Source organism: Hemitrygon akajei, unplaced genomic scaffold, assembly GCF_048418815.1.
Source record: "Hemitrygon akajei unplaced genomic scaffold, sHemAka1.3 Scf000036, whole genome shotgun sequence".
NCBI lineage: Eukaryota > Metazoa > Chordata > Chondrichthyes > Myliobatiformes > Dasyatidae > Hemitrygon > Hemitrygon akajei.
Window position 1 is genome coordinate 3,114,675 of NW_027331922.1, and position 24,007 is coordinate 3,138,681.

General features: G+C 51.8%; 1 protein-coding gene and 1 long non-coding RNA gene across 2 annotated transcripts in view; both read right to left on the bottom strand.

The window, feature by feature from the left end:
* Positions 1-20,204, bottom strand: part of LOC140720106 (C-type lectin domain family 17, member A-like) — a 132,973-nt gene extending 112,769 nt beyond the window's left edge. The window contains exon 1 of the mRNA XM_073035002.1: positions 20,106-20,204. Within this exon, the coding sequence (XP_072891103.1) occupies positions 20,106-20,175 (70 nt within the window). The 5' untranslated portion in view covers positions 20,176-20,204. The remainder of the gene's footprint in view (positions 1-20,105) is intronic.
* Positions 5,205-8,188, bottom strand: LOC140720107 (uncharacterized). The gene is made up of 4 exons (XR_012097102.1): positions 8,058-8,188; positions 7,549-7,613; positions 6,082-6,267; positions 5,205-5,450 (listed from the first exon to the last, which is right to left on the bottom strand). It is a non-coding gene; the product is annotated as an uncharacterized lncRNA (long non-coding RNA).
* Positions 20,205-24,007: the final 3,803 nt, after the last annotated feature.

Here is a 24,007-nt window from a genome sequence, read left to right on the forward strand (position 1 = left end):
CGAACTTATTCAAGTTCGGCTGGCAAGAGTTACAGTCTGACGATGGTCTGTAAGAAAGTTCAGTTCAATCCACAGAACTGAGCTGAGAGAGAGGTGTTTGTAATCTGAATAAACAGGGGTCGTCGGTCTTTGCGGTTCTCCTCTGAATTCTTCAAGTTAGTCAAATGTGACTCCCCTAAGGGTACCGTCTTCAGTGGTAAAATCTACTAACCCAGGCAAGGGTTAAACACACCGGTAGTTTGCAAAGCGTCACCCTTGCACTCACTGTGACGGCCTCTGATCAATCTCACTTGATCCGTATTCAAGTGGACAAAAGACAGTCGACCTTACACACGCTGAACATCAGCTGTCCATCATGTAACTCCTCCTCTCTCTCCATAGCAACTCGGGCAGCAGCAGAAGACAGCTGCTTTTCGTAACACTGTATTCCGTCTCTCACTCTCTCTCTCTCACTCTCTCCTCTCTCTCTCTCTCCTCTCTCTCTCTCTCTCTCTCTCTCTCTCTCTCTCTCTCTCATCTCTCTCTCTCTCTCTCTCGCCTCTCTCTCCTCTCTCTCTCTCTCTCTCTCTTCTCTCTCTCTCTCTCTCCTCTCCTTAAAGGCACAGTCCAATAGCGAATGAACATAAGATCCCATCACAGGAGGAATTTATTTCCTCACAGTATGGTAAATCTGTAGAACAGGTTACACAGGCGGCTGTGGAGTCTGACTTTAGATATATTGACGTCAGAGGGTGGACAGATTGTTGATTACTCAGACCATGAAGGAATACGGTGAAAAGGCAGGAGATTGGGGCTGAGGGGGACCTGGATCAGACATGATGAAATGGCGCAGCAGACTCGATGGCCTAATTCTGCTCCTATATCTCATGGTCTGATTTTAGGTTCCTGTGTTGCCGGGTGTCAGCATCTCAATGGATCTGTCCTGAGACCAACCGAGAGTTGGGGAGAGGGAGAGATTGACCGAGACGGAGGTGAGGAATAGCAGGAGAAGTAGGAACAACTGAAATGGGTAGTGGTGCACAGTAAGGGGGAGTCACGGAGTCGGGGAAGGTTTAGCGGATGGATGGGGTAACATAAAACTGTTCGGATGTCGGAGAGAGAGGAGATAACGGAGACGAAGAAGGTTGTAGTTGAGTAAATATTCGAGTTGAGAAGTCTCCTTGCTGTTGAAAAAGACGTCGAGAGGGGCACCAAGTTCGGCTCTGCTCGGCCCCTTCTCTTCTGTGACGTCTGTCTCGAAGGCCGATGTAAGAATCATCCCTCAGGTGACTGACCTCTCGCAGGTCACCGGGTTCCGAATGTGTACCTGGTAGGGCACTGAAAACCCTTGCCACCAACAGGCTGGACTGTTGAAGGACTCGGTTTTGAGGAAGGCAAATAATAGGTTCACATTCATTTCCCAGGCAAGGGATTTAATTTTCAGGCTCTGGTGTGTCCTCATTTGGAGTGTGCGTAGCTGTCACTTTCAATTTAAAAACTCGGACTGCCAATTATTGTCTGTCGCATTCCTTCCTGGAAAGTGTGTAATTCAAGAGTTCGTGCTGAGCACTCAGTGCTCAACCGTAGAAGATCCATTTCCAGCACTGTTGTTTGTGATCCGACACCTCCCAGTATTCTTATGAAACAGCGCTTGGGCTCCAACTTATAAGGTACATCTTTGCCAGAAAACAGCCTGGCCGAATCGACACTTGCCAGATCATTCCTGCCGCCAAAGAAGTCAGCCTTCATTCAATTTAGAACTAAACCCGAGGACATAAATACCCTTTTCCATAATCACCTTGAATCTAATGGCAATATCATCACGTGATGCAAATTTGTCACATGCACAAAACGTTTGTCACCTGCCTTGTTCCATTCCGGAGGAGGAGATCCAGTATTGTTTTTTGGAATTATCTACCTACTGATTAAGGAAACTTTCTTGAAAACATTTGAGAAACTACTCCACTGGTCCTTTCACGGTATGGAGCTCACAGATAATACCTGTTACAATTACCCAATATCACAACCTAATGTTTCTCTACAGATTTGTTCCTCTGAATCCCCGGGTGATTGAAAATATCGCCCCATGATCGAGTTCATACCTTCCTTACTCCTCAGTTCCTCCCAAAAAACCCCACCGGGACGAGTTTCCCCAGTCTGCCTGACTGGGCACGCCGTGACATTTTCCCTGACTGTAAAGCTGCCCCTCATGTTTGCATTGTTTGCGCGTTAGCACGACTAAAACAGCCGAATCTCAGAATATTAAGCTAACCATCCTACCTCTCCTGCAACAAAGTCTCACTACTAGCTACAATGCCATACTTCCAGACTTTGACCCCCCTCCCTGAGCTCATCTGCTTTTCGTGCAATACGTACTGCATTGAAACGTACGCAGCTCAGAACATGAACCCCAGCAGGCTCAACCTTTTACTTCCTGACTTCGTCTGAGTCCTTAACTGCATCTGTTCCAACAACCTTTCTTCTATCTGTGATGGCATTACGGTTTTCACCCCCCTGTAACTCTAGTTTTATGACCTCTTTTATGCCAGGAATTGCCGCTGAGATATTATTTCAACTCAAGTTGCTGTGTAAACTGAGAGAGTTGCTCGCTGGCAGAGGAAGTGAAGGAGCTGCACACGGTAGAGCGGTGTGGCGTGGCCTCCAGGCAGGAGTCTGTGCTGCCCCCCAGTGTTCGCTCGACAGAAGACAGCCTCTGTTGAGGGCGACTGCAGATATCAGTGGTATTCAGTTGACCCAAGGCCTTCAACTGCGTTGGTATTTTTTTTCTATTTTATACATATTTTTGTGCTTTCTGCCGTGTCTGAATGCTGACAATGTGTTTTGCACCCTGTTTTTGGAGTAACGCTGTCACCGTTGGCTGTATTCATGGATGTTCTTGTGTCGTCCTGACCTGTGAGATATATCTCCACTTGGCCATTTTAACCTGTCTCTCCCGACCAGAAGTATACAAACTGGTATACCTGTTATTGAGCCGCTTGGCCACAGGGAGACGCTGTACTGGGCCTGGAGTATTTAACCCTTTGAATCTCCGGACCGTCACACAGTTTCCTAAGAACTGAACATTCGGTCTATTTTCCTCCCAATATGACCTGACAGAGAGTCATCGTATAACGACAAGATGATGAGAGGCATTGATCGTGTGGATAGTCAGAGGCTTTTTCCTGGGACTGAAATGGTTGCCACCAGAAAACACAGGTTTAAAGTGCTGGGGAGTAGGTACAGAGGCGATGTCAGGGGTAAGTCTTTTACTCAGAGAGTGGTGAGTGCGTGGAATGGGCTGCCGATAACAGTGGTGGAGGCGGATACGTTAGGGCCTTTTAAGAGGCTTTTGGATAGGTACATGGAGCTTAGAAATATAGAGGGTTATAGGTAAGACTAGTAATTTTTTTAAGGTAGGGACGTGTTCGGCACAACATTGTGGGCCGAAGGGCCTGCATTGTGCTGTAGGTTTTCTATGTTCCTATGTTTCTATCTTTATTTTCTCTTGCTGATGAACCCGCCTTGCGGATCGGTTGTTGTTGAAACAAACGCGAGGCACTGGTTTATAATGCACACATTTCCTCGCTCCCGAACCCGGAGTCAGACGCTGAGTGAAGCTCCCTCACCAACATTACATCACACAAGTTCGGGGTCAGACAAGGAGTGAAGCTCCCACTCACAGTCGTATAACGTATTTCCGGAGTCAGAGAGAGACTGAATCTCCCTCCACACTGTCCCATCACACACTGCTGGGCTCAGACACAGAGTGCGTCTCCCCGCACGCCGTGCTAAAACACACTCCCGGGATCAGACACAGTGTGAAGATCCCTCCACACCGTCCCATCACACACTTTCCGGAGCAGACACAGAGTACAGCTCCCTGCACACCGTCCCATGGCAGATCCCCGGCATCAAACACGTGATGATCCCTCGACACTGTCCCATCACATTCTTTCTGGTACAGACACAGAGTGAATTCCCTGTTACCCCTCCCTTCACACACTCACCGTTCAGATATTGTTTAGTTCATCAGCAACTCCCCAGCTCAAAACCCACACAATCGCTTCGCACACTACCCAGGTCAATAGGAGAGCTAAACCCCCTCCGTCCTCCACTCTCCCCTCTCAGCAATCCCCAGCGCTCCGCCATCCCAGTCGTCTGGAATTCTGTCCCGGATACTGTGAGTGCGCGTGACAGGATGTGGATTATTCAGCGCGCACGTGCTCCCGGTTTTAATCAGCGACTCCAAATCCCGGGCTGGGGTCCGTCCCTCTGCAACTGGATGATAGACTCCCTCATCCGGAAACCACAGACGGTAGCAACGTTACCGAGAGACAGGTTGTGCTGAGGAAGCAGGGGGGCTGCAGAAGAGCTCAGACAGATTAGGAGAATGAAAATAGACGTGGCAGAATGAATACAGTGCTGGGAATCGTATGGTCATTCAAAAAAAAATCGTAGAATATTTTCTAAAGTGAGGGATTTTTTTTTTTAACCCAGGCAACCTGTTCACATTCTATACCTTCACAGAATGGTCTGGGTCAATTTTGAGCCGGCCCAAGAATCCCCTCATAACATGTGTCTATACAAAGTTTGAACCGCAGATCTATTTCGTATGTATAAATAGCCTATCTGACGTTAATAAATGGGTGATGAATATGTTCTTAATTTTCCAGAGATCTAAAATCCATTTCAATAGATACGGGTCAAATCCGACCCGAACCAGCCTCAATGTACAAACATTTGTAGCACCTGCACAAAAGTATAAACCTTCAGGGTGTTTTTACTGTTGTCAAATGTCAAAACGGGTCAAACATGACCGGCACTGTGTGTAAGGGTTAAAAACAGTCTGCGGTGCAGAGGGATTTGGGAGACTTCGTGCAGCTTCCCAGAAGTTTAACCTGCAGCTTGAGCCGGCGGTGATGAAGGCAAATGCGATGACAGCATTCATTTCGAGAGGACTGGAACGTCAAAGCAAGGACGTCATTCTCAGGCTTAATACGTCACTGTTGAGGTCACATTTGGAGTTTTGTGGACAGGTCTCGATCGCTTATCTCACAGGGGATGTGAGACATTGGAGAAGGTTCACAGGAATGATAACGGGATTGGACGTGGTATTACAGGGGGAGTATTTGACAGCTCCGGGAGACAGAACACCCACACACAGCGATTCAGGAACCGCTTCTTCCCCTGCCCCATCACATCTTTCAATGCATCAGCAAGAAGTCGACATTTCTGCGGTGTTTATTAATATATCAAATTTACATTAATTGTACATCTTTGCTCCGTACTGATGCTTCAAAAGAACAAATTCCAGGGGTTATAAGCTTCAGATAAAAATTGAAATAGCGCTTCCGGTGGAAAACATCCGATAGGGTGGACAGGGCACTTGGCACGCTGGTCTTTACCAGTCACACTGAGTACAGGAGTCGGGAGGTCACGTTCCCGTGGTACAAGACGTCGGTGAGGCCGCCCTGCTTTAGGAAAAATGTCAGTGAACTGGATTTATTGTACAGGGAGTTCTACGGGGATATTGCCGAAACTCGAAGGACTGATTTATGGTTGGAGGGAAGGAAGGTTGGGACTTTATTCACTGGAGCGTAGTTATAACCTTCACAGAGTTCCATAAACCCGGGAGGGGCACAGACAGTGGGAATGCGCACAGACTTTCACTCAGGGTTGGGTTATCGAGCACCAGAGGGGACAGAATTGAGGTGAGAGTGAGTGGAAAGGAGAAAGAGAGAGAGAGAGATCAGGGAGACGGAGGGTATAGAGAGAACGGGGAGTGGAGGTAGAGAGTTCCTGAGGAGGGAAGGGGAGAGAGGTGTAAGAGGAGTGCAGAGGGAGCACAGAAAGTGCAGGCGGTGAATGTTCGAGGGAATAAGGGGAGCTGAGGGGTAGAGAGGAAGTAGAGGAAACTAGGAAGAGCGGTATGGGGGCAGTGGCGAGAACGAAGGGGATAGACGGCGAGAGGGGTTTGTCGGTGTCTGCTGGGGATAATATGATGGTGACAAAAGGAGGGACAGAGAGGGTGGGGAGCGAATTTGAAAGGATTTAGGAGGGAGAGTGAACGGGACAGAAGGAGGAGAAAATTGGGGTAGTCACTTGATTCATGTTGACTCCACTGGCTGTTGACAGAGACCCTGGATCTTTTCAGGAACGTCCGGGAACAAAGGTGCCGACCTCTCGCAGATGAAATTTCGATCACCAACACAAGTGTTACTCGTTCCGCACTGAATGCATTCGGGCGTTCCCGGGGACGCCTTGTACAGGAGACTCCAGCCCACAGTCCTAACCAGGAGGGTTAATAAATTTCAACAGAGACAAAACAGCTTCAGTGGAGGACCCGAGCCGAGACCGTCCCTAAGCTAATCCCATGAATTCGATCTCTCCTAATTGCCTGTGTGAGTCCCCAAACTCATCCCATTCAACTACTCTCCCCCCACGGCAGTGTCAGTACCGAGGCAGACACCACGGTCCCAATGTCTCCCCACAATCCTGTGTCAGTCCCCAAACTAATCGTACTGAACCAATGTCTCCCCATAGCCCCGTATCCCCCAAACTGATCCCACCGAACCGCTTTCCCATCACAGTTCCCTTTCAGTCCCCAAACTCATCCCAGTCAACCACTCTCTCCCCACTGTCCCGTGCCGGCACCCAGAAAAATACCACGGTCCCAATGTCTCCCCACAATCCTATGTCAGTTCCCAAACTAATCGTACTGACCCAATGTCTCCCCACAGCCCCGTAACCCCCAAACTAATCCCACCGAACCGCTTCCCCGCCACAGACCCCTTTCAGTCCCCATACGAATCGAACAGGCCCACCCTCCCCACTCTGATCTGTTTCAGTCCCCGAACAAACCCCACTGTCCCAGTCTCCCCACAGACCTATGTCTGTCCCGAAATGAATCCCACTGTTCCACACTCTTCCCTCAGCCCTGTGTGGCTCCAGGTTCATCTCGTTGTCCCTTCCTCTACCCAGAGCTTCGTGTCTGTCTCCCGACATATCCCACTACACCGCGCTCTCCCCACCGCCTCTGGTCCGCCTCCAGACTTATACCACTGGCACCGTCTCTCCCACATCCTTGCCTCTATTCGCAAACTAATTCCGTTAACCCACTGACTGCCACCGCCCCCGTATCGGTCTCCACACTACTCCAGGTGTCCTACTCTCGCCCCTCAGATCCGTGTCATTCATCAAACTAATCCCACTGTTGATCCCTCTCCCCACAGTCCGGCGACGATCTCCAAAATGATCCCACTGCACCGCGCTATCCTCACCTACTTGCGTCAGTACCACAATAATCCCTGTGTACTGATCTCTCCCCACGGCCCCCTGGCAGTTTCCGAAATATTCCCACTGCCCTGTCCTTCCCCGACAGACACGTGTCGGACCCAAAATGTTCCCATTGTACCACGCTAGCCCCTACCCACGTACAGTCTACAAACAAATCCCAATGCCCCTCCCCTTTCCCAAGAAACTACTTCAGTCCGTAAACTAATCCCATTTTCTCCCGTCAGGACTATCTCAATAACCAATATTCACCCCACAGATTAGTGATAATCTCACCCGTTTTCGCATTTTTCAATCCAGTAAACAAGGTTGTTGTCCGGAAGATTGTGGGATACAAAGCGCTGGGAAGTTAAATTTACTTGATTAATGCCTAGAATCGAAAAATATGTACTGAGCTTCTCTCAGCTGATTACAACAGAAATCTGGGATGGGTCTGCCTGGAAGGAGATTCACTCTGAGTCTGACCCCGGCAGTGTGTGATGGGAAAGTGTGGAGGGAGATTCACTCTGAGTCTGACCCCGGCAGTTTGTGGTGGGACGGTGTGGAGGGAGATTCACTCTGTGTCTGACCCCGGGAGTGTGTGATGGGAAAGTGTGGAGGGAGATTCACTCTGAGTCTGACCCCGGCAGTTTGTGGTGGGACGGTGTGGAGGGAGATTCACTCTGTGTCTGACCCCGGGAGTGTGTGATGGGAAAGTGTGGAGGGAGATTCACGCTGTGTCTGACCCCGGGAGAGTGTGATGATTCTCGTGTTACTGTGGGATCTTCTAGTGCAGTGACACATACCGCTTCATCCCTTGAATTGATTTCCAGCAGCCTTGAATCACGGTTTGAACATTCTTGCTTCGCTTTTTGGAAAGATGTATGAAACGTGGATACGTAATAACACCGGTCTTTATTTGTGAGCCAGTCCTTGGAACACGTTTGCTCTGGAAATCAGGAACAAGAAACAGTGAGACACAGAGTGAATTTCCCTTCAAACTTTCCTGTCACACACACCCGGGGAGACACACAAAGTGAAATTCCCTCCACGGGGTACCATCCCGCACAACGTCTCATCGTAAATTAACAAGCATCAGACACAGTGAATTTCTCTACACACCATCCATCACACTCTTGCGGGATCAAGACACAGGGTGAATAGAACATGGGACATAGAATAATACAGCACAGTACAGGCCGTGTGGCCCACAATGTTGTGCCTACACTTTAACCCTTCCTCCCATATATTCGCCTACCTTAATTTCCTCCATATACCTGTCTAGTAGTCTCTTAAATTTCACTAGTATATCTGTCTCCACCACTGGCTCAGGCAGTGCATTCCACACACCAACCACTCTCTGAGTAAAAAAACCTTCCTCTAATATCCCCCTTGAACTTCCCACCCCTTACCTTAAAGCGATGTCCTCTTGTACTGATCAGTGGTGCCCTGCAGAAGAGGCGCTGGCTATCCACTCTATACATTCCTCTTAATATCTTATGCACCTCCGACATGTCTCCACTCATCCTTCTTCTCTTTTGGTAAAGCCCTAGCTCCCTTAATCTCTGATCATAATCCATACTCTCTAAACCAGGCAGGATCCTGGTAAATCTCCTCTGTACCCTTTCCAATGCTTCCACATCCTTTCTATAGTGAAGCGACCAGAACTGGACACAGTACTCCAAGTGTGGCCTAACCAGACTTTTCTAGAGCAGCATCATTACCTCGCAACTCTAAAACATAGAACATAGAATAGCACAGTACATTACAGGTCCTTCGGCCCACAGTGTTATGCCGACCCTCAATCTTTACATCCCATATTACCCCCTACCTTAAATTCCTCCATATACTTGTCTAGTAGTTTATTAAACTTCACTGGTGTATCTGTCTCCACCACTGACTCAGTGAGTGAAATACCTGCCTCTAATAGCCCCAGTGAACTTTCTTCCCCTTACCTTAAAGCCATGTCATCTTGTGTTGAACAGTGGTGCCCTGAGAAAGAGGCGCTGGCTGTCCACTATCTATTCCACTTAATATCTTGTATACCACTGTCATGTCTACTCTCCAGGCATGCGGCACTGTTCCCTGTGTCAGACACACGCATGACCCCAAACCCAAAACCTCTCACCCACCCCCATTCCCGACATAGCTACTCATCACAGGCGCACTGTGTCAAACACAGAGTCCCATCGTACATACACGGGGTGAGACACAGTTTTAAGATACCTGCACCTTCCGATCACACACTAACACGGTCAGACGCAGATTGAATCTCCCTCTCCACGGACCCATCACACACTCCAGGCGTCAGACGTCGTGTGAAGCTCCGTGCACACTGCCTTTTATAAACGCCCGGGGTCAGACGTGGAGTGAAGTTCCGCGTACACTGCCTTTTATAAACGCCCGGGGTCAGACGTGGAGTGAAGCGCCGTGCACACTGCCTTTTATAAACGCCCGGGGTCAGACGTGGAGTGAATGGCCGTGCACACTGCCTTTTATAAACGCCCGGCGTCAGATGTAGAGTGAGGCTCCGTGTACACTGCATTTTATAAACGCCCAGGGTCAGACGTGGAGAGAAGCTCCGTGCACACTGCCTGTTATAAACGCCCGGGGTTAGACGTGGAGTGAAGCTCCGTGCACACTGCCTTTTATAAACGCCCGGGGTCAGACGTGGAATGAAGCTCCGTGCACACTGCCTTTTATAAACGCCCGGGGTCAGACGTGGAGTGAAGCTCCGTGCACACTGCCTTTTATAAACGCACGGGGTCAGACGTGGAATGAAGCTCCGTGCACACTGCCTTTTATAAACGCCCGGGGTCAGACGTGGAGTGAAGCTCCGTGCACACTGCCTTTTATAAATGCCCGGGATCAGACGTGGAGTGAGGCTCCGTGTACACTGCCTTTTATAAACGCCCGGGGTCAGACGTGGACTGAAGATCCGTGCACACTGCCTTTTATAAACGCCCGGGGTCAGACGTGGAGTGATGCTCCGTGCACACTGCCTTTTATAAACGCCCGGGGTCAGACGTGGAGTGAAGCTCCGTGCACACTGCCTTTTATAAACGCCCGGGGTCAGACGTGGAGTGAAGCTCCGTGCACACTGCCTTTTATAAACGCCCGGGGTCAGACGTGGAGTGAAGCTCCGTGCACACTGCCTTTTATAAACGCCCGGGGTCAGATGTAGAGTGAGGCTCCGTGTACACTGACTTTTATAAACGCCCGGGGTCAGACGTGGAGTGAAGCTCCGTGCACACTGCCTTTTATAAACGCCCGGGGTCAGACGTGGAGTGAAGCGCCGTGCACACTGCCTTTTATAAACGCCCAGAGTTAGACGTGGAGTGAAGCTCTGTGCACACAGCCTTTTATAAACGCCCGGGGTCAGACGTGGAGTGAAGCGCCGTGCACACTGCCTATTATATACGCCCGGGGTCAGATGTGGAGTGAGGCTCCGTGCACACTGTCTTTTATAAACGCCCGGGGTCAGACGTGGAGTGAAGCGCCGTGCACACTGCCTTTTATAAACGCCCGGGGTCAGACGTGGAGTGAGGCTCCCTGTACACTGCCTTTTATAAACGCCCGGGGTCAGACGTGGAGTGAAGCTCCGTGCACACTGCCTTTTATAAACGCCCGGGGTCAGACGTGGACAGAAGCTCCGTGCACACTGCCTTTTATAAACGCCCGGGGTCAGACGTGGAGTGAGGCTCCCTGCACACTGCCTTTTATAAACTCCCGGGGTCAGACGTGCAGTGAGGCTCCGTGTACACTGCCTTTTATAAACGCCCGGGGTCAGACGTGCAGTGAGGCTCCGTGCACACTGCCTTTTATAAACGCCCGGGGTCAGACGTGCAGTGAGGCTCCGTGCACACTGCCTTTTATAAACGCCCGGGGTCAGACGTGGACAGAAGCTCCGTGCACACTGCCTTTTATAAACGCCCGGGGTCAGACGTGGAGTGAAGCGCCGTGCACACTGCCTTTTATAAACGCCCGGGGTCAGACGTGGAGTGAGGCTCCCTGCACACTGCCTTTTATAAACGCCCGGGGTCAGACGTGCAGTGAGGCTCCGTGTACACTGCCTTTTATAAACGCCGGTGTCAGACGTGGAGTGAAGCTCCATGCACACTGCCTTTTATAAACGCCCGGGGTCAGACGTGGTGTGAAGCTCCGTGCACACTGCCTTTTATAAACTCCCGGGGTCAGACGTGGAGTGAAGCTCCATGCACACTGACTTTTATAAACGCCCGGGGTCAGACGTGCAGTGAAGCTCCGTGCACACTGCCTTTTATAAACGCCCGGGAACAGACGTGGAGTGAAGCTCCGTGAACACTGCCTTTTATAAACGTCCGGGGTCAGACGTGGAGTGAAGTTCCGCGTACACTGCCTTTTATAAACGCCCGGGGTCAGACGTGGAGTGAAGCGCCGTGCACACTGCCTTTTATAAACGCCCGGGGTCAGACGTGGAGTGAATGGCCGTGCACGCTGCCTTTTATAAACGCCCGGCGTCAGATGTAGAGTGAGGCTCCGTGTACACTGCATTTTATAAACGCCCAGGGTCAGACGTGGAGAGAAGCTCCGTGCACACTGCCTGTTATAAACGCCCGGGGTTAGACGTGGAGTGAAGCTCCGTGCACACTGCCTTTTATAAACGCCCGGGGTCAGACGTGGAATGAAGCTCCGTGCACACTGCCTTTTATAAACGCCCGGGGTCAGACGTGGAGTGAAGCTCCGTGCACACTGCCTTTTATAAACGCACGGGGTCAGACGTGGAATGAAGCTCCGTGCACACTGCCTTTTATAAACGCCCGGGGTCAGACGTGGAGTGAAGCTCCGTGCACACTGCCTTTTATAAATGCCCGGGATCAGACGTGGAGTGAGGCTCCGTGTACACTGCCTTTTATAAACGCCCGGGGTCAGACGTGGACTGAAGATCCGTGCACACTGCCTTTTATAAACGCCCGGGGTCAGACGTGGAGTGATGCTCCGTGCACACTGCCTTTTATAAACGCCCGGGGTCAGACGTGGAGTGAAGCTCCGCGCACACTGCCTTTTATAAACGCCCGGGGTCAGACGTGGAGTGAAGCTCCGTGCACACTGCCTTTTATAAACGCCCGGGGTCAGACGTGGAGTGAAGCTCCGTGCACACTGCCTTTTATAAACGCCCGGGGTCAGACGTGGAGTGAAGCGCCGTGCACACTGCCTTTTATAAACGCCCAGAGTTAGACGTGGAGTGAAGCTCTGTGCACACAGCCTTTTATAAACGCCCGGGGTCAGACGTGGAGTGAAGCGCCGTGCACACTGCCTTTTATAAACGCCCGGGGTCAGATGTAGAGTGAGGCTCCGTGTACACTGACTTTTATAAACGCCCGGGGTCAGACGTGGAGTGAAGCTCCGTGCACACTGCCTTTTATAAACGCCCGGGGTCAGACGTGGAGTGAAGCGCCGTGCACACTGCCTTTTATAAACGCCCAGAGTTAGACGTGGAGTGAAGCTCTGTGCACACAGCCTTTTATAAACGCCCGGGGTCAGACGTGGAGTGAAGCGCCGTGCACACTGCCTATTATATACGCCCGGGGTCAGATGTGGAGTGAGGCTCCGTGCACACTGTCTTTTATAAACGCCCGGGGTCAGACGTGGAGTGAAGCGCCGTGCACACTGCCTTTTATAAACGCCCGGGGTCAGACGTGGAGTGAGGCTCCCTGTACACTGCCTTTTATAAACGCCCGGGGTCAGACGTGGAGTGAAGCTCCGTGCACACTGCCTTTTATAAACGCCCGGGGTCAGACGTGGACAGAAGCTCCGTGCACACTGCCTGTTATAAACGCCCGGGGTCAGACGTGGAGTGAGGCTCCCTGCACACTGCCTTTTATAAACGCCCGGGGTCAGACGTGCAGTGAGGCTCCGTGTACACTGCCTTTTATAAACGCCGGTGTCAGACGTGGAGTGAAGCTCCATGCACACTGCCTTTTATAAACGCCCGGGGTCAGACGTGGTGTGAAGCTCCGTGCACACTGCCTTTTATAAACTCCCGGGGTCAGACGTGGAGTGAAGCTCCATGCACACTGCCTTTTATAAACTCCCGGGGTCAGACGTGGAGTGAAGCTCCGTGCACACTGCCTTTTATAAACGCCCGGGGTCAGACGTGGAGTGAAGCTCCGTGAACACTGCCTTTTATAAACGTCCGGGGTCAGACGTGCAGTGAGGCTCCGTGTACACTGCCTTTTATAAACGCCGGTGTCAGACGTGGAGTGAAGCTCCATGCACACTGCCTTTTATAAACGCCCGGGGTCAGACGTGGTGTGAAGCTCCGTGCACACTGCCTTTTATAAACTCCCGGGGTCAGACGTCGAGTGAAGCTCCATGCACACTGACTTTTATAAACGCCCGGGGTCAGACGTGGAGTGAAGCTCCGTGCACACTGCCTTTTATAAACGCCCGGGGTCAGACGTGGTGTGAAGCTCCGTGCACACTGCCTTTTATAAACGCCCGGGGTCAGACGTGGAGTGAAGCTCCGTGCACACTGCCTTTTATAAACTCCCGGGGTCAGACGTGGAGTGAAGCTCCGTGCACACTGCCTTTTATAAACGCCCGGGAACAGACGTGGAGTGAAGCTCCGTGCACACTGCCTTTTATAAACGCCCGGGGTCAGACGTGGTGTGAAGCTCCGTGCACACTGCCTTTTATAAACGCCCGGGGTCAGACGTGGAGTGAAGCTCCGTGCACACTGCCTATTATAAACGCCCGGAGTCAGCCGTGGAGTGAGGCTCCGTGCACACTGCCTTTTATAAACGCCCGGGGTCAGACGTGGAGTGAAGCTCCGTGCACACTGCCTTTTATAAACGCCCGGGGTCAGACGCGGAGTGAAGCTCCATGCACACTGCCTTTTATAAACGCCCGAGGTCAGACGCGGAGTGAAGCTCCGTGCACACTGCCTTTTATAAACGCCCCGGGTAGGACGTGGAGTGAAGCTCCGTGCACACTGCCTTTTATAAACGCCCGGGGTCAGACGTGGAGTGAAGCTCCGTGCACACTGCCTTTTATAAACGCCCGGGGTCAGACGTGGAGTGAAGCTCCGTGCACACTGCCTTTTATAAACGCCCGGGGTCAGACGTGGAGTGAAGCTCCGTGCACACTGCCTTTTATAAACGCCCGGGGTCAGACGTGGAGTGAAGCTCCGTGCACACTGCCTTTTATAAACTGCCGGGGTCAGACGTGGAGAGAAGCTCCGTGCACACTGCCTTTTATAAACGCCCGGGGTCAGACGTGGAGTGAAGCTCCGTGCACACTGTCTTTTATAAACGCCCGGGGTCAGACGTGGAGTGAAGCTCCCTGCACACTGCCTTTTATAAACGCCCGGGGTCAGACGTGGAGTGAAGCTCCGTGCACACTGTCTTTTATAAACGCCCGGGGTCAGACGTGGAGTGAAGCTCCGTGCACTCTGCCTTTTATAAAAGCCCGGGGTCAGACGTGGAGTGAAGCTCCGTGCACACTGATTTTATAAACGCCCGGGGTCGGACGTGGAGTGAAGCTCCCTGCACACTGTCTTATATAAACGCCCGGGGTCAGACGTGGAGTGAAGCTCCGTGCACACTGCCTTTTATAAACGCCCGGGGTCAGACGCGGAGTGAAGCTCCCTGCACACTGTCTTTTATAAACGCCCGGGGTCAGACGTGGAGTGAAGCTCCGTGCACACTACCTTTTCTAAACGTCCGAGGTCAGACGTGGAGTGAAGCTCCGTGCACACTGCCTTTTATAAACGCCCGGGTTCAGACGTGTAGTGAAGCTCCATGCACACTGACTTTTATAAACGCCCGTGGTCAGACGTGGAGTGAAGCTCCGTGCACATTGCCTTTTATAAACGCCCGGGGTCAGACGTGGAGTGAAGCTCCCTGCACACCGCCTTTTATAAACGCTAGGGGTCAGACGTGGAGTGAAGCTCCCTGCACACCGCCTTTTATAAACGCCCGGGGTCAGACGTTGAGTGAAGCTCCATGCACACTGTATCTTATAAACTCCCGGGGTCAGACGTGGAGTGAAGCTCCGTGCACACTGCCTCTTATAAACGCCCGGGGTCAGACGTGGAGTGAAGCTCCGTGCACACTGCATTTTATAAACGCCCAGGGTCAGACGTGGAGTGAAGCTCCGTGCACACTGCCTTTTATAAACGCCCGGGTCAGAAGTGGAGTGAAGCTCCGTGCACACTGCCTTTTATAAACGCCCGGGGTCATACGTGGACAGAAGCTCCATGCACACTGCCTTTTATAAACGCCCGGGGTCAGACGTGGAGTGAAGCTCCGTGCACACTGCCTTTTATAAACGCCCGGGGTCAGACGTGGAGTGAAGCTCCGTGCACACTGCCTTTTATAAACGCCCGGGGTCAGACGTGGAGTGAAGCTCCGGGCACACTGACTTTTATGAACGCCCGGGGTCAGACGTGGAGTGAAGCTCCGTGCACACTGCCTTTTATAAACGCCCGGGGTCAGAGGTGTAGTGAAGCTCCATGCACACTGCCTTTTATAAACGCCCGGGGTCAGACGTGGAGTGAAGCTCCGTGCACACTGCCTTTTAATAACGCCCGGGGTCAGACGTGGAGTGAAGCTCCATGCGCACTGCCTTTTATAAACGCCCGGGGTCAGACGTGGAGTGAAGCTCCGTGCACACTGCCTTTTATAAACGCCCGGGGTCAGACGTGGAGTGAAGCTCCCCCCACATTGTCTTTTATAATCGCCCGGGGTCAGACGTGGAGTGAAGCTCCGTGCACACTGCCTTTTATAAACGCCCAGCGGCAGACGTGGAGTGAAGCTCCGTGCACACTGCCTTTTATAAACGCCCGGGGTCAGACGTGGAGTGAAGCTCCGTGCACACTGCCTTTTATAAACGCCCAGCGGCAGACGTGGAGTGAAGCTCCGTGCACACTGCCTTTTATAAACTTCCAGGGTCAGACGTGAAGTGAAGCTCCATACACACTGCCTTTTATAAACGCCCGGGGTCAGACGTGGAGTGAAGCTCCGTGCACACTGCCTTTTATAAACGCCCGGGGTCAGACGTGGAGTGAAGCTCCCCGCACACTGCCGTTTATAATCGCCCGGGGTCAGACGTGGAGTGAAGCTCCCCGCACACTGCCTTTTATAAACGCCCGGGGTCAGACGTGGACTGAAGCTCCGTGCACACTGCCTTTTATAAACGCCCGGGGTCAGACGTGGAGTGAAGCTCCGTGCACACTGCCTTTTATAAACACCCGGGGTCAGACGTGGAGTGAAGCTCCGTGCACACTGCCTGTTATAAACGCCCGGGGTCAGACGTGGAGTGAAGCTCCGTGCAGACTGCCTTTTATAAACGCCCGGGGTCAGACGTGGAGTGAAGCTCCGTGCTCACTGCCTTTTATAAACACACGGGGTCAGACGTGGAGTGAAGCTCCGTGCACACTGCCTTTTATTAACACCCGGGGTCAGACGTGGAGTGAAGCTCCGTGCACACAGCCTTTTAGAAACGCCCGGGGTCAGACGTGGAGGGAAGCTCCGTGCACACTGCCTTTTATAAACGCCCGGGGTCAGACGTGGAGTGAAGCTCCGTGCACACTGCCTTTTATAAACGCCCGGGGTCGGACGTGGAGTGAAGCTCCGTGCACACAGCCTTTTATAAACGCCCGGGGTCAGACGTGGAGTGAAGCTCCGTGCACACAGCCTTTTATAAAGACCCGGGGTCAGACGTGGAGTGAAGCTCCGTGCACACAGCCTTTTATAAACGCCCGGGGTCAGACGTGGAGTGAAGCTCCGTGCACACTGCCTTTTATAAAAACCCGGGGTCAGACGTGGAGTGAAGCTCCGTGCACACAGCCTTTTATAAACGCCCGGGGTCAGACGTGGAGTGAAGCTCCGTGCACACAGCCTTTTATAAAGGCCCGGGGTCAGACGTGGAGTGAAGCTCCGTGCACACTGCCTTTTATAAACGCCCGGGGTTAGACGTGGAGTGAAGCACCGTGCACACTGTCTTTTATAAGCGCCCGGGGTCAGACGTGGAGTGAGGCTCCATGCACACTGACTTTTATAAATCCCCGGGGTCAGACGTGGAGTGAAGCTCCGTCCACACTGACTTTTATAAGCGCCCGGGGTCAGACGTGGAGTGAAGCACCGTGCACACTGCCTTTTATAAGCGCCCGGGGTCAGACGTGGAGTGAAGCACCGTGCACACTGCCTTTTATAAGCGCCCGGGGTCAGACGTGGAGTGAGGCTCCATGCACACTGACTTTTATAAAGACCCGGGGTCAGACGTGGAGTGAAGCTCCGTGCACACTGCCTTTTATAAGCGCCCGGGTTCAGACGTGGAGTGAAGCACCGTGCACAATGCCTTTTATAAGCGCCCGGGGTCAGACGTGGAGTGAGGCTCCATGCACACTGATTTTTATAAATCCCCGGGGTCAGACGTGGAGTGAAGCTCCCTGTACACTGCATTTTATAAACGCGCGGTGTCAGACGTGGAGTGACGCTCCCTGTACACTGCATTTTATAAACGCCCGGCGTCAGACATGGAGTGAAGCTCCGTGCACACTGTCTTTTATAAACGCCCGGGGTCAGACGTGGAGTGAAGCTCCGTACACACTGACTTTTACAAACGCCCGGGGTCAGACGTGGAGTGAAGCTCCGTGCACACTGCCTTTTATAAACGCCCGGGGTCAGACGTGGAGTGAAGCTCCCTGCACACCGCCTTTTATAAACGCCCGGGGTCAGACGTGGAGTGAAGCTCCCTGCACACTGCCTTTTATAAACGCCCGTGGTCAGACGTGGAGTGAAGCTCCGTGCACACTGCCTTTTATAAACGCCCGGGGTCAGACGTGGAGTGAAGCTCCCTGCACACTGCCTTTTATAAACGCCCGGGGTCAGACTTGGAGTGAAGCTCCGTGCACACTGCCTTTTATAAACGCCCGGGGTCAGACGTGGAGTGAAGCTCCGTGCACACTACCTTTTATAAACGCCCGGGGTCAGACGTGGAGTGAAGCTCCGTGCACACTGCCTTTTATAAACTCCCGAGGTCAGACGTGGAGTGAAGCTCCGTGCACACTGCCTTTTATAAACGCCCGGGGTCAGACGTGGAGTGAAGCTCCGTGCACACTGCCTTTTATAAACGCCCGAGGTCAGACGTGGAGTGAAGCTCCGTGCACACTTCCTTTTATAAACGCCCGGGGTCAGACGTGTATTGAAGCTCCGTGCACACTGACTTTTATAAACGCCCGGGGTCAGACGTGGAGTGAATCTCCCTGCACACTGCCTTTTATAAACACCCGGAGTCAGACGTGGAGTGAAGCTCCGTGCACACTGCCTTTTATAAACGCCCGGGGTCAGACGTGGAGTGAAGCTCCCTGCACACTGCCTTTTATAAACGCCCGGGGTCAGACGTGGAGTGAAGCTCCGTGCACACTGCCTTTTATAAACTCCCGAGGTCAGACGTGGAGTGAAGCTCCGTGCACACTGCCTTTTATAAACGCCCGAGGTCAGACGTGGAGTGAAGCTCCGTGCACACTGCCTTTTATAAACGCCCGGGGTCAGACGTGTAGTGAAGCTCCATGCACACTGACTTTTATAAACGGCCGGGGTCAGACGTGGAGTGAAGCTCCCTGCACACCGCCTTTTATAAACGCCCGGGGTCAGACGTGGAGTGAATCTCCCTGCACACTGCCTTTTATAAACACCCGGAGTCAGACGTGGAGTGAAGCTCCGTGCACACTGCCTTTTATAAACACCCGGGGTCAGACGTGGAGAGAAGCTCCGTGCACACTGCCTTTTATAAACGCCCGGGGTCAGACGTGGAGTGAAGCTCCGTGCACACTGCCTTTTATAAACGCCCGGGGTCAGACGTGGAGTGAAGCTCCATGCACACTGCCTTTTATAAACGCCCGGGGTCAGACGTGGACTGAGGCTCCGTGCACACTGCCTGTTATAAACGCCCGGGGTCAGACGTGGAGTGAAGCTCCGTGCACACTGCCTTTTATAAACGCCCAGGGTCAGACGTGGAGTGAAGCTCCCTGCACACTGCCTTTTATAAACGCCCGGGGTCAGACGTGGAGTGAAGCTCTGTGCACACTGACTTAAATAAACGCCCGGGGTCAGACGTGGAGTGAAGCTCTGTGCACACTGACTTTTATAAACGCCCGGGGTCAGACGTGGAGTGAAGCTCCATGCACACTGCCTTTTATAAACGCCGGGTGTCAGACGTGGAGAGAAGCTCCGTGCACACTGCCTTTTATAAACGCCCGAGGTCAGACGTGTTGTGAATCTTCCGTCTACATTGTCCCATCAAACAATCTCGGAGTCAGACACGGACCAGATGTGAAGTGATGTTTCCTGCACAACGTCCTGTCACACTCTGCCGGGTTCAGTTTCTGAGTGTTACTCCTCTGCACCCTCCCTTGCACACCGGCCCTCACACACTCCCGGGGTCAGTGTGAAACTCTCTCTCCACGGTCTCATAACATAATTCACGGGTCAGACATGCGGTATCCCTCTGGGCAGTGTCCCATCACACAATCCCCCTGTCAGACACAGAGCGAATATGGATCCATACTGTCCCATCAGACACTCCCGGAGTGAGACATCGAGTGAAGCAACAATGTTACGTCTCACAACCCCGTGTTCAAAAACAGAGTGAATCCACCTCCACAACGTCCCATCACACTCTCCTAGATTCAGTGACAGAGGGAAACTCCCTCCACGCAGTCCCATCATTCTCGCCGGGTCAAACACAGAGTGAAGCATTTTCCGTTCCATCTCTTCACACACTCCCGATGTCAAGCACAGAGTGACGCTTCCTCTCTCCATGCCTGCCCTGTGATGAGGAGCGGGTGAAAGAGGGGGATGATGACTCACCTCTTCTGCTGGTCAACAATTCACAGATTTGATCCTTGGTTTCGTTGACAGATCTGTACTTCGTTTCCATCTCAGTGAACTGGTGACGGAGATCGCTGTGCATTCGTTTAAGAACGGACAGATTAGCGTTTCGGTGACATGTTTCGTAAGACTGACGAATCTGTGAAACTGAGAGAGATGGTGAAGTAAGTTTAGCGTTTACAGTGACACGTGAGTCAGCGTCACGCTACCGAACGGGTCACAGAGAGTGTTGTGTCAGTGTCACGGTAAAGGGTGTCACTCTGAACGATGTGCTGGTGTCTCAGTGAGAGGCGTCGTCGCCACCTTGAGGGGCGTGTCTATGTCACGCTGAGGGGTTATCAATGTCCCGGTGAAGGTTTTGCTGTTGTTACCATGGGGTTTGCGTCAGTATCGTGCGGGGCATGTCCGAGTTGCTGTGAGTGACGTGTCCTTGTCACTGTGATAGGAGATTCTGTGCACCGGCGGGAGGTGTACCGGGTCACAGTAAAGTGAATCTCGATGTCAAGGCGAGGAAAATGTCAGGGTGAGGGGCCTTGTGTTGTCACCGTGGGTGTTATATCTGTGTCACGGTGTGGCTTGTGCTGGTCTCACAGACAGGGTTGTGTCTGTGTCACGTTGAGGGATATGTCCTGGCCACGGTTTGTGTGAGAGGGTCACGCTGAGGTGTGTGATGGTGTCACAGAGAGTACTATGGCGGTGTCATTGTGAATTTAGGTGTTGGTATCACGTTCATGGGTTTGCCTGTGTCAGGGTGAGGTGCGGGTAATTGCCTCAGTGAGCGGTGCATTTGTGTAATGTTGAAGGGTGATACCGTCTCGGTATGGGCTGTTACAGTGACTTCTGAGTCTTTGTCACGGTGCGGGGGAGCGGATCACATTGAGGAGCGTGAAGGAGTCACGGTGTACGGTACTTCAGTGTCACGGTGAAGAGCGTGTCGGTGTCACTGTGAGGTGTGTTTCGGTGTCACCTTGAGGAGTTTATCAGTAACAGCGGCAGGGGCATGTCGATGTTACTGAAGGGTACCATGCGGTCAGTGTGACTGCCATGTGCGTGTCCCGGCGATGGTCATGTCAGTGTCGCGGTTAGGAGTCTATCTGTGTCTCGTTGAAGGTCGTTACCGTGCTACAGTATCAGCATTCTTGATGTTATGGTGAATGGCGTGTCGGTGTCAGGACGAGTCTTGATTGTGTTACGGTAAAGGCCGTGTTTTTATCACGGTTCGGGGTGTGTCCGTCTTGTGGAACATAGAACATAGAATAATACAGTACAATCCTTTCGGCCCACAATATTTTGTCGACGCTTAAACCAAGCGTCCCATATAAACCCTCATTTCAAGTTCCTCCATATACCTGTCTAGCAGTCTCTTAAATTAAACTAGTCTATCTGCCTCCACCACTGACTCAGGCAGTGCATTCCACGCGCCAACCACTCTCTGAGTGAAAAACCTTGCTCTGATATCCCCCTTGAACTTCCCACCCCTTACCTTAAAGCCATGTCTTCTTGTATTCAGCAGTGGTGCCCTGGGGAAGAGGCGCTGGCTGCCCACTCTATCTAATCCTCTTAATATCTTGTATACCTCTATCATGTCTCCTCTCATCCTTCTTCTCTCCAGACAGTAAAGCCCTAGCTCCCTTAATCTCTGATCATAATGCATACTCTCTAAACCAGACAGCATCCTGGTAAATCTCCTCTGCACCCTTTCCAATTCTTCCACATCCTTCCGCTAGTGAGGCGACTAGAACTGGACACAGTACTCCAAGTGTTGCCTACCAGATTTTTATGGAGCTGCATCATTACATCGCGACTCTTAAACTCTGTCCCTCGACTTATAAAAGGTAACACTCCATAAGCTTTCTTAACTACCCTATCTACCTGTGAGGCAACTTTCAGGGATCTGTGGACATTTACCCGCAGATACCTCGGCTGCTCCACAGTACCAGTTATCCTGCCATTTACATTATACTCTACATTAGAATTTGTCATTCCAAAGTGTACCACTTCACACTTCTCTGGGTTGAACTCCATCTGCCGCTTGTCAGCCCACTTCTGCATCTTGTCAATGTCTCTCTGCAGTCTTTGACAATCCTCCACACGGTCCACAACACCACAAACCTTCGTGTCGTTTGAAAACTTGTCAACCCAGACTTCTACCCCCACATCCAGGTCGTTAATAAAATTCACGAAAAGTAGGGGTCCCAGAACCGACATTGAGGGACACCACTAGTCACAGCCCTCCAATCCGAATGTACTCCCTCCACGTCGACCCTCTGCTTTCTTCATCTGAATCCACCTGGCCAAACTTCCCTGGATCCCATGTCCTCTGTCATGCAGGTTCCGGTAAGCTTTGTTTCGTTAGTTTAGAGTAGAGAGAATGCCAGGCAGTATGCAGGAATGCTCTTCTTGCAGGATGTGGGAAGTGAGGGAGACCTCCGCTGTCCCTGACAACGACACCTGCAGGAAGTGCATCCAGCTGCAGCTACTAACAAACCGCGTTAGGGAGCTGGAGCAGCAGCTGGAGCAGCAGCTGGATGACCTCCGGATCTTTCGTAAGAATGAGGAGTTTATCGATAGTAGTTTCAGGGAGGTATTTACGGCAAAGAAGCAGGACACAGGTAATTGGGTTATCGTCAGGCGAGGGAAGGGAGAAAGGGCAGACAGAGCAGAGTTCCCCCGTGGCCATTCACCATTTGGATGGTGTTGGTGGAGGGGGGGGAAAGGGATGACTTACCTGGGACCAAGCTGCGGCTGCCGGATCTCTGGCACTGAGTCTGGTTCTGCAATGCAGAAGGGAGTGGGGCAGATGAGGAGAGCGGTAGTGATAGTGGACTCGATAGTTAGAGGTACACACAGGAGGTTCTGTGGTCGTGACAGAGACTCCCGGATGGTTTGTTACCTCCCGGGTGCCAGGGTCAGGGATGTCTCTAATCTTATGCACAGCATTCTGAAGTGGGAGGGTGAGCAGCCAGATGTCATGGTTCTCGTCGGTACAAATGACGTTGGAAGAAAGAGTGAGGAGGTCCTGAAGATTGAGTATGGAGAGTTCGGTAGGAAGTTAAAAAGCAGGACCTCGTGAGTAGTGATCTCAAGATTGCTTCCTGTGCCACGTGCCAGTAAGGGTAAGTGTCAGATGATCTGGGGGATGAACACGTGGTTGAGGAACTGGTATGGGGGCACGGTTTCAGATTTTTGGATCTTTGGGATCTCCTCTGGGCAGGTGAGACATGTACAATAGAGAAGGGTTACACCAGAACTACAGGGGGACCCATATCCTTGCAGGGAGGTTGGCTAGTGCAATTGCGGATGGTTTAAATTAGATTTGCAAGGGGATGGGAACCAGAGTGCCAGAGCAGATAGTGGAGCCGGGGGTGAAAATATATGATGTTAAAAGTTCATGCAAAGTCAGAAATAGAAGAGCTGTGTGTGGTGGTAATAATCTTCTGCGGTTTGCCTATTTAAAAGCGAGGAGTATTTTGAGGAAGGCAGACGACCTGAGGGCGTGGATTAACACATAGAATTATGACTTCATAGCCATTAGAGAAACTTGTCTATAGGAGGGGCAGGACTAGCAGCTTCATGTTCCAGGGATACGAATTTTCAGAGGTGGTAGAGACAAAGTGTTGAAGGGAGTGTGTTGGAATTGCTGGTCAAGGAAAATGTTACAGTAGTGCTCAGGCAGGATAGATTAGAGAGCTGGTCTACCGAGGTCATCTCGGTGGATCTGAGAAACAGGAATGGTATGACCACATTAATGGGATTGTTTTTCAGAAGACGCAATAGTCAGCGAGAATTGAAGCTGCAAAACTGCAGAGAGATAGCAGATAACTTCAGGAAACATAAAGTTGTGATAGTAAGAGATTTCAATTTTCCACATACTGTTGGGG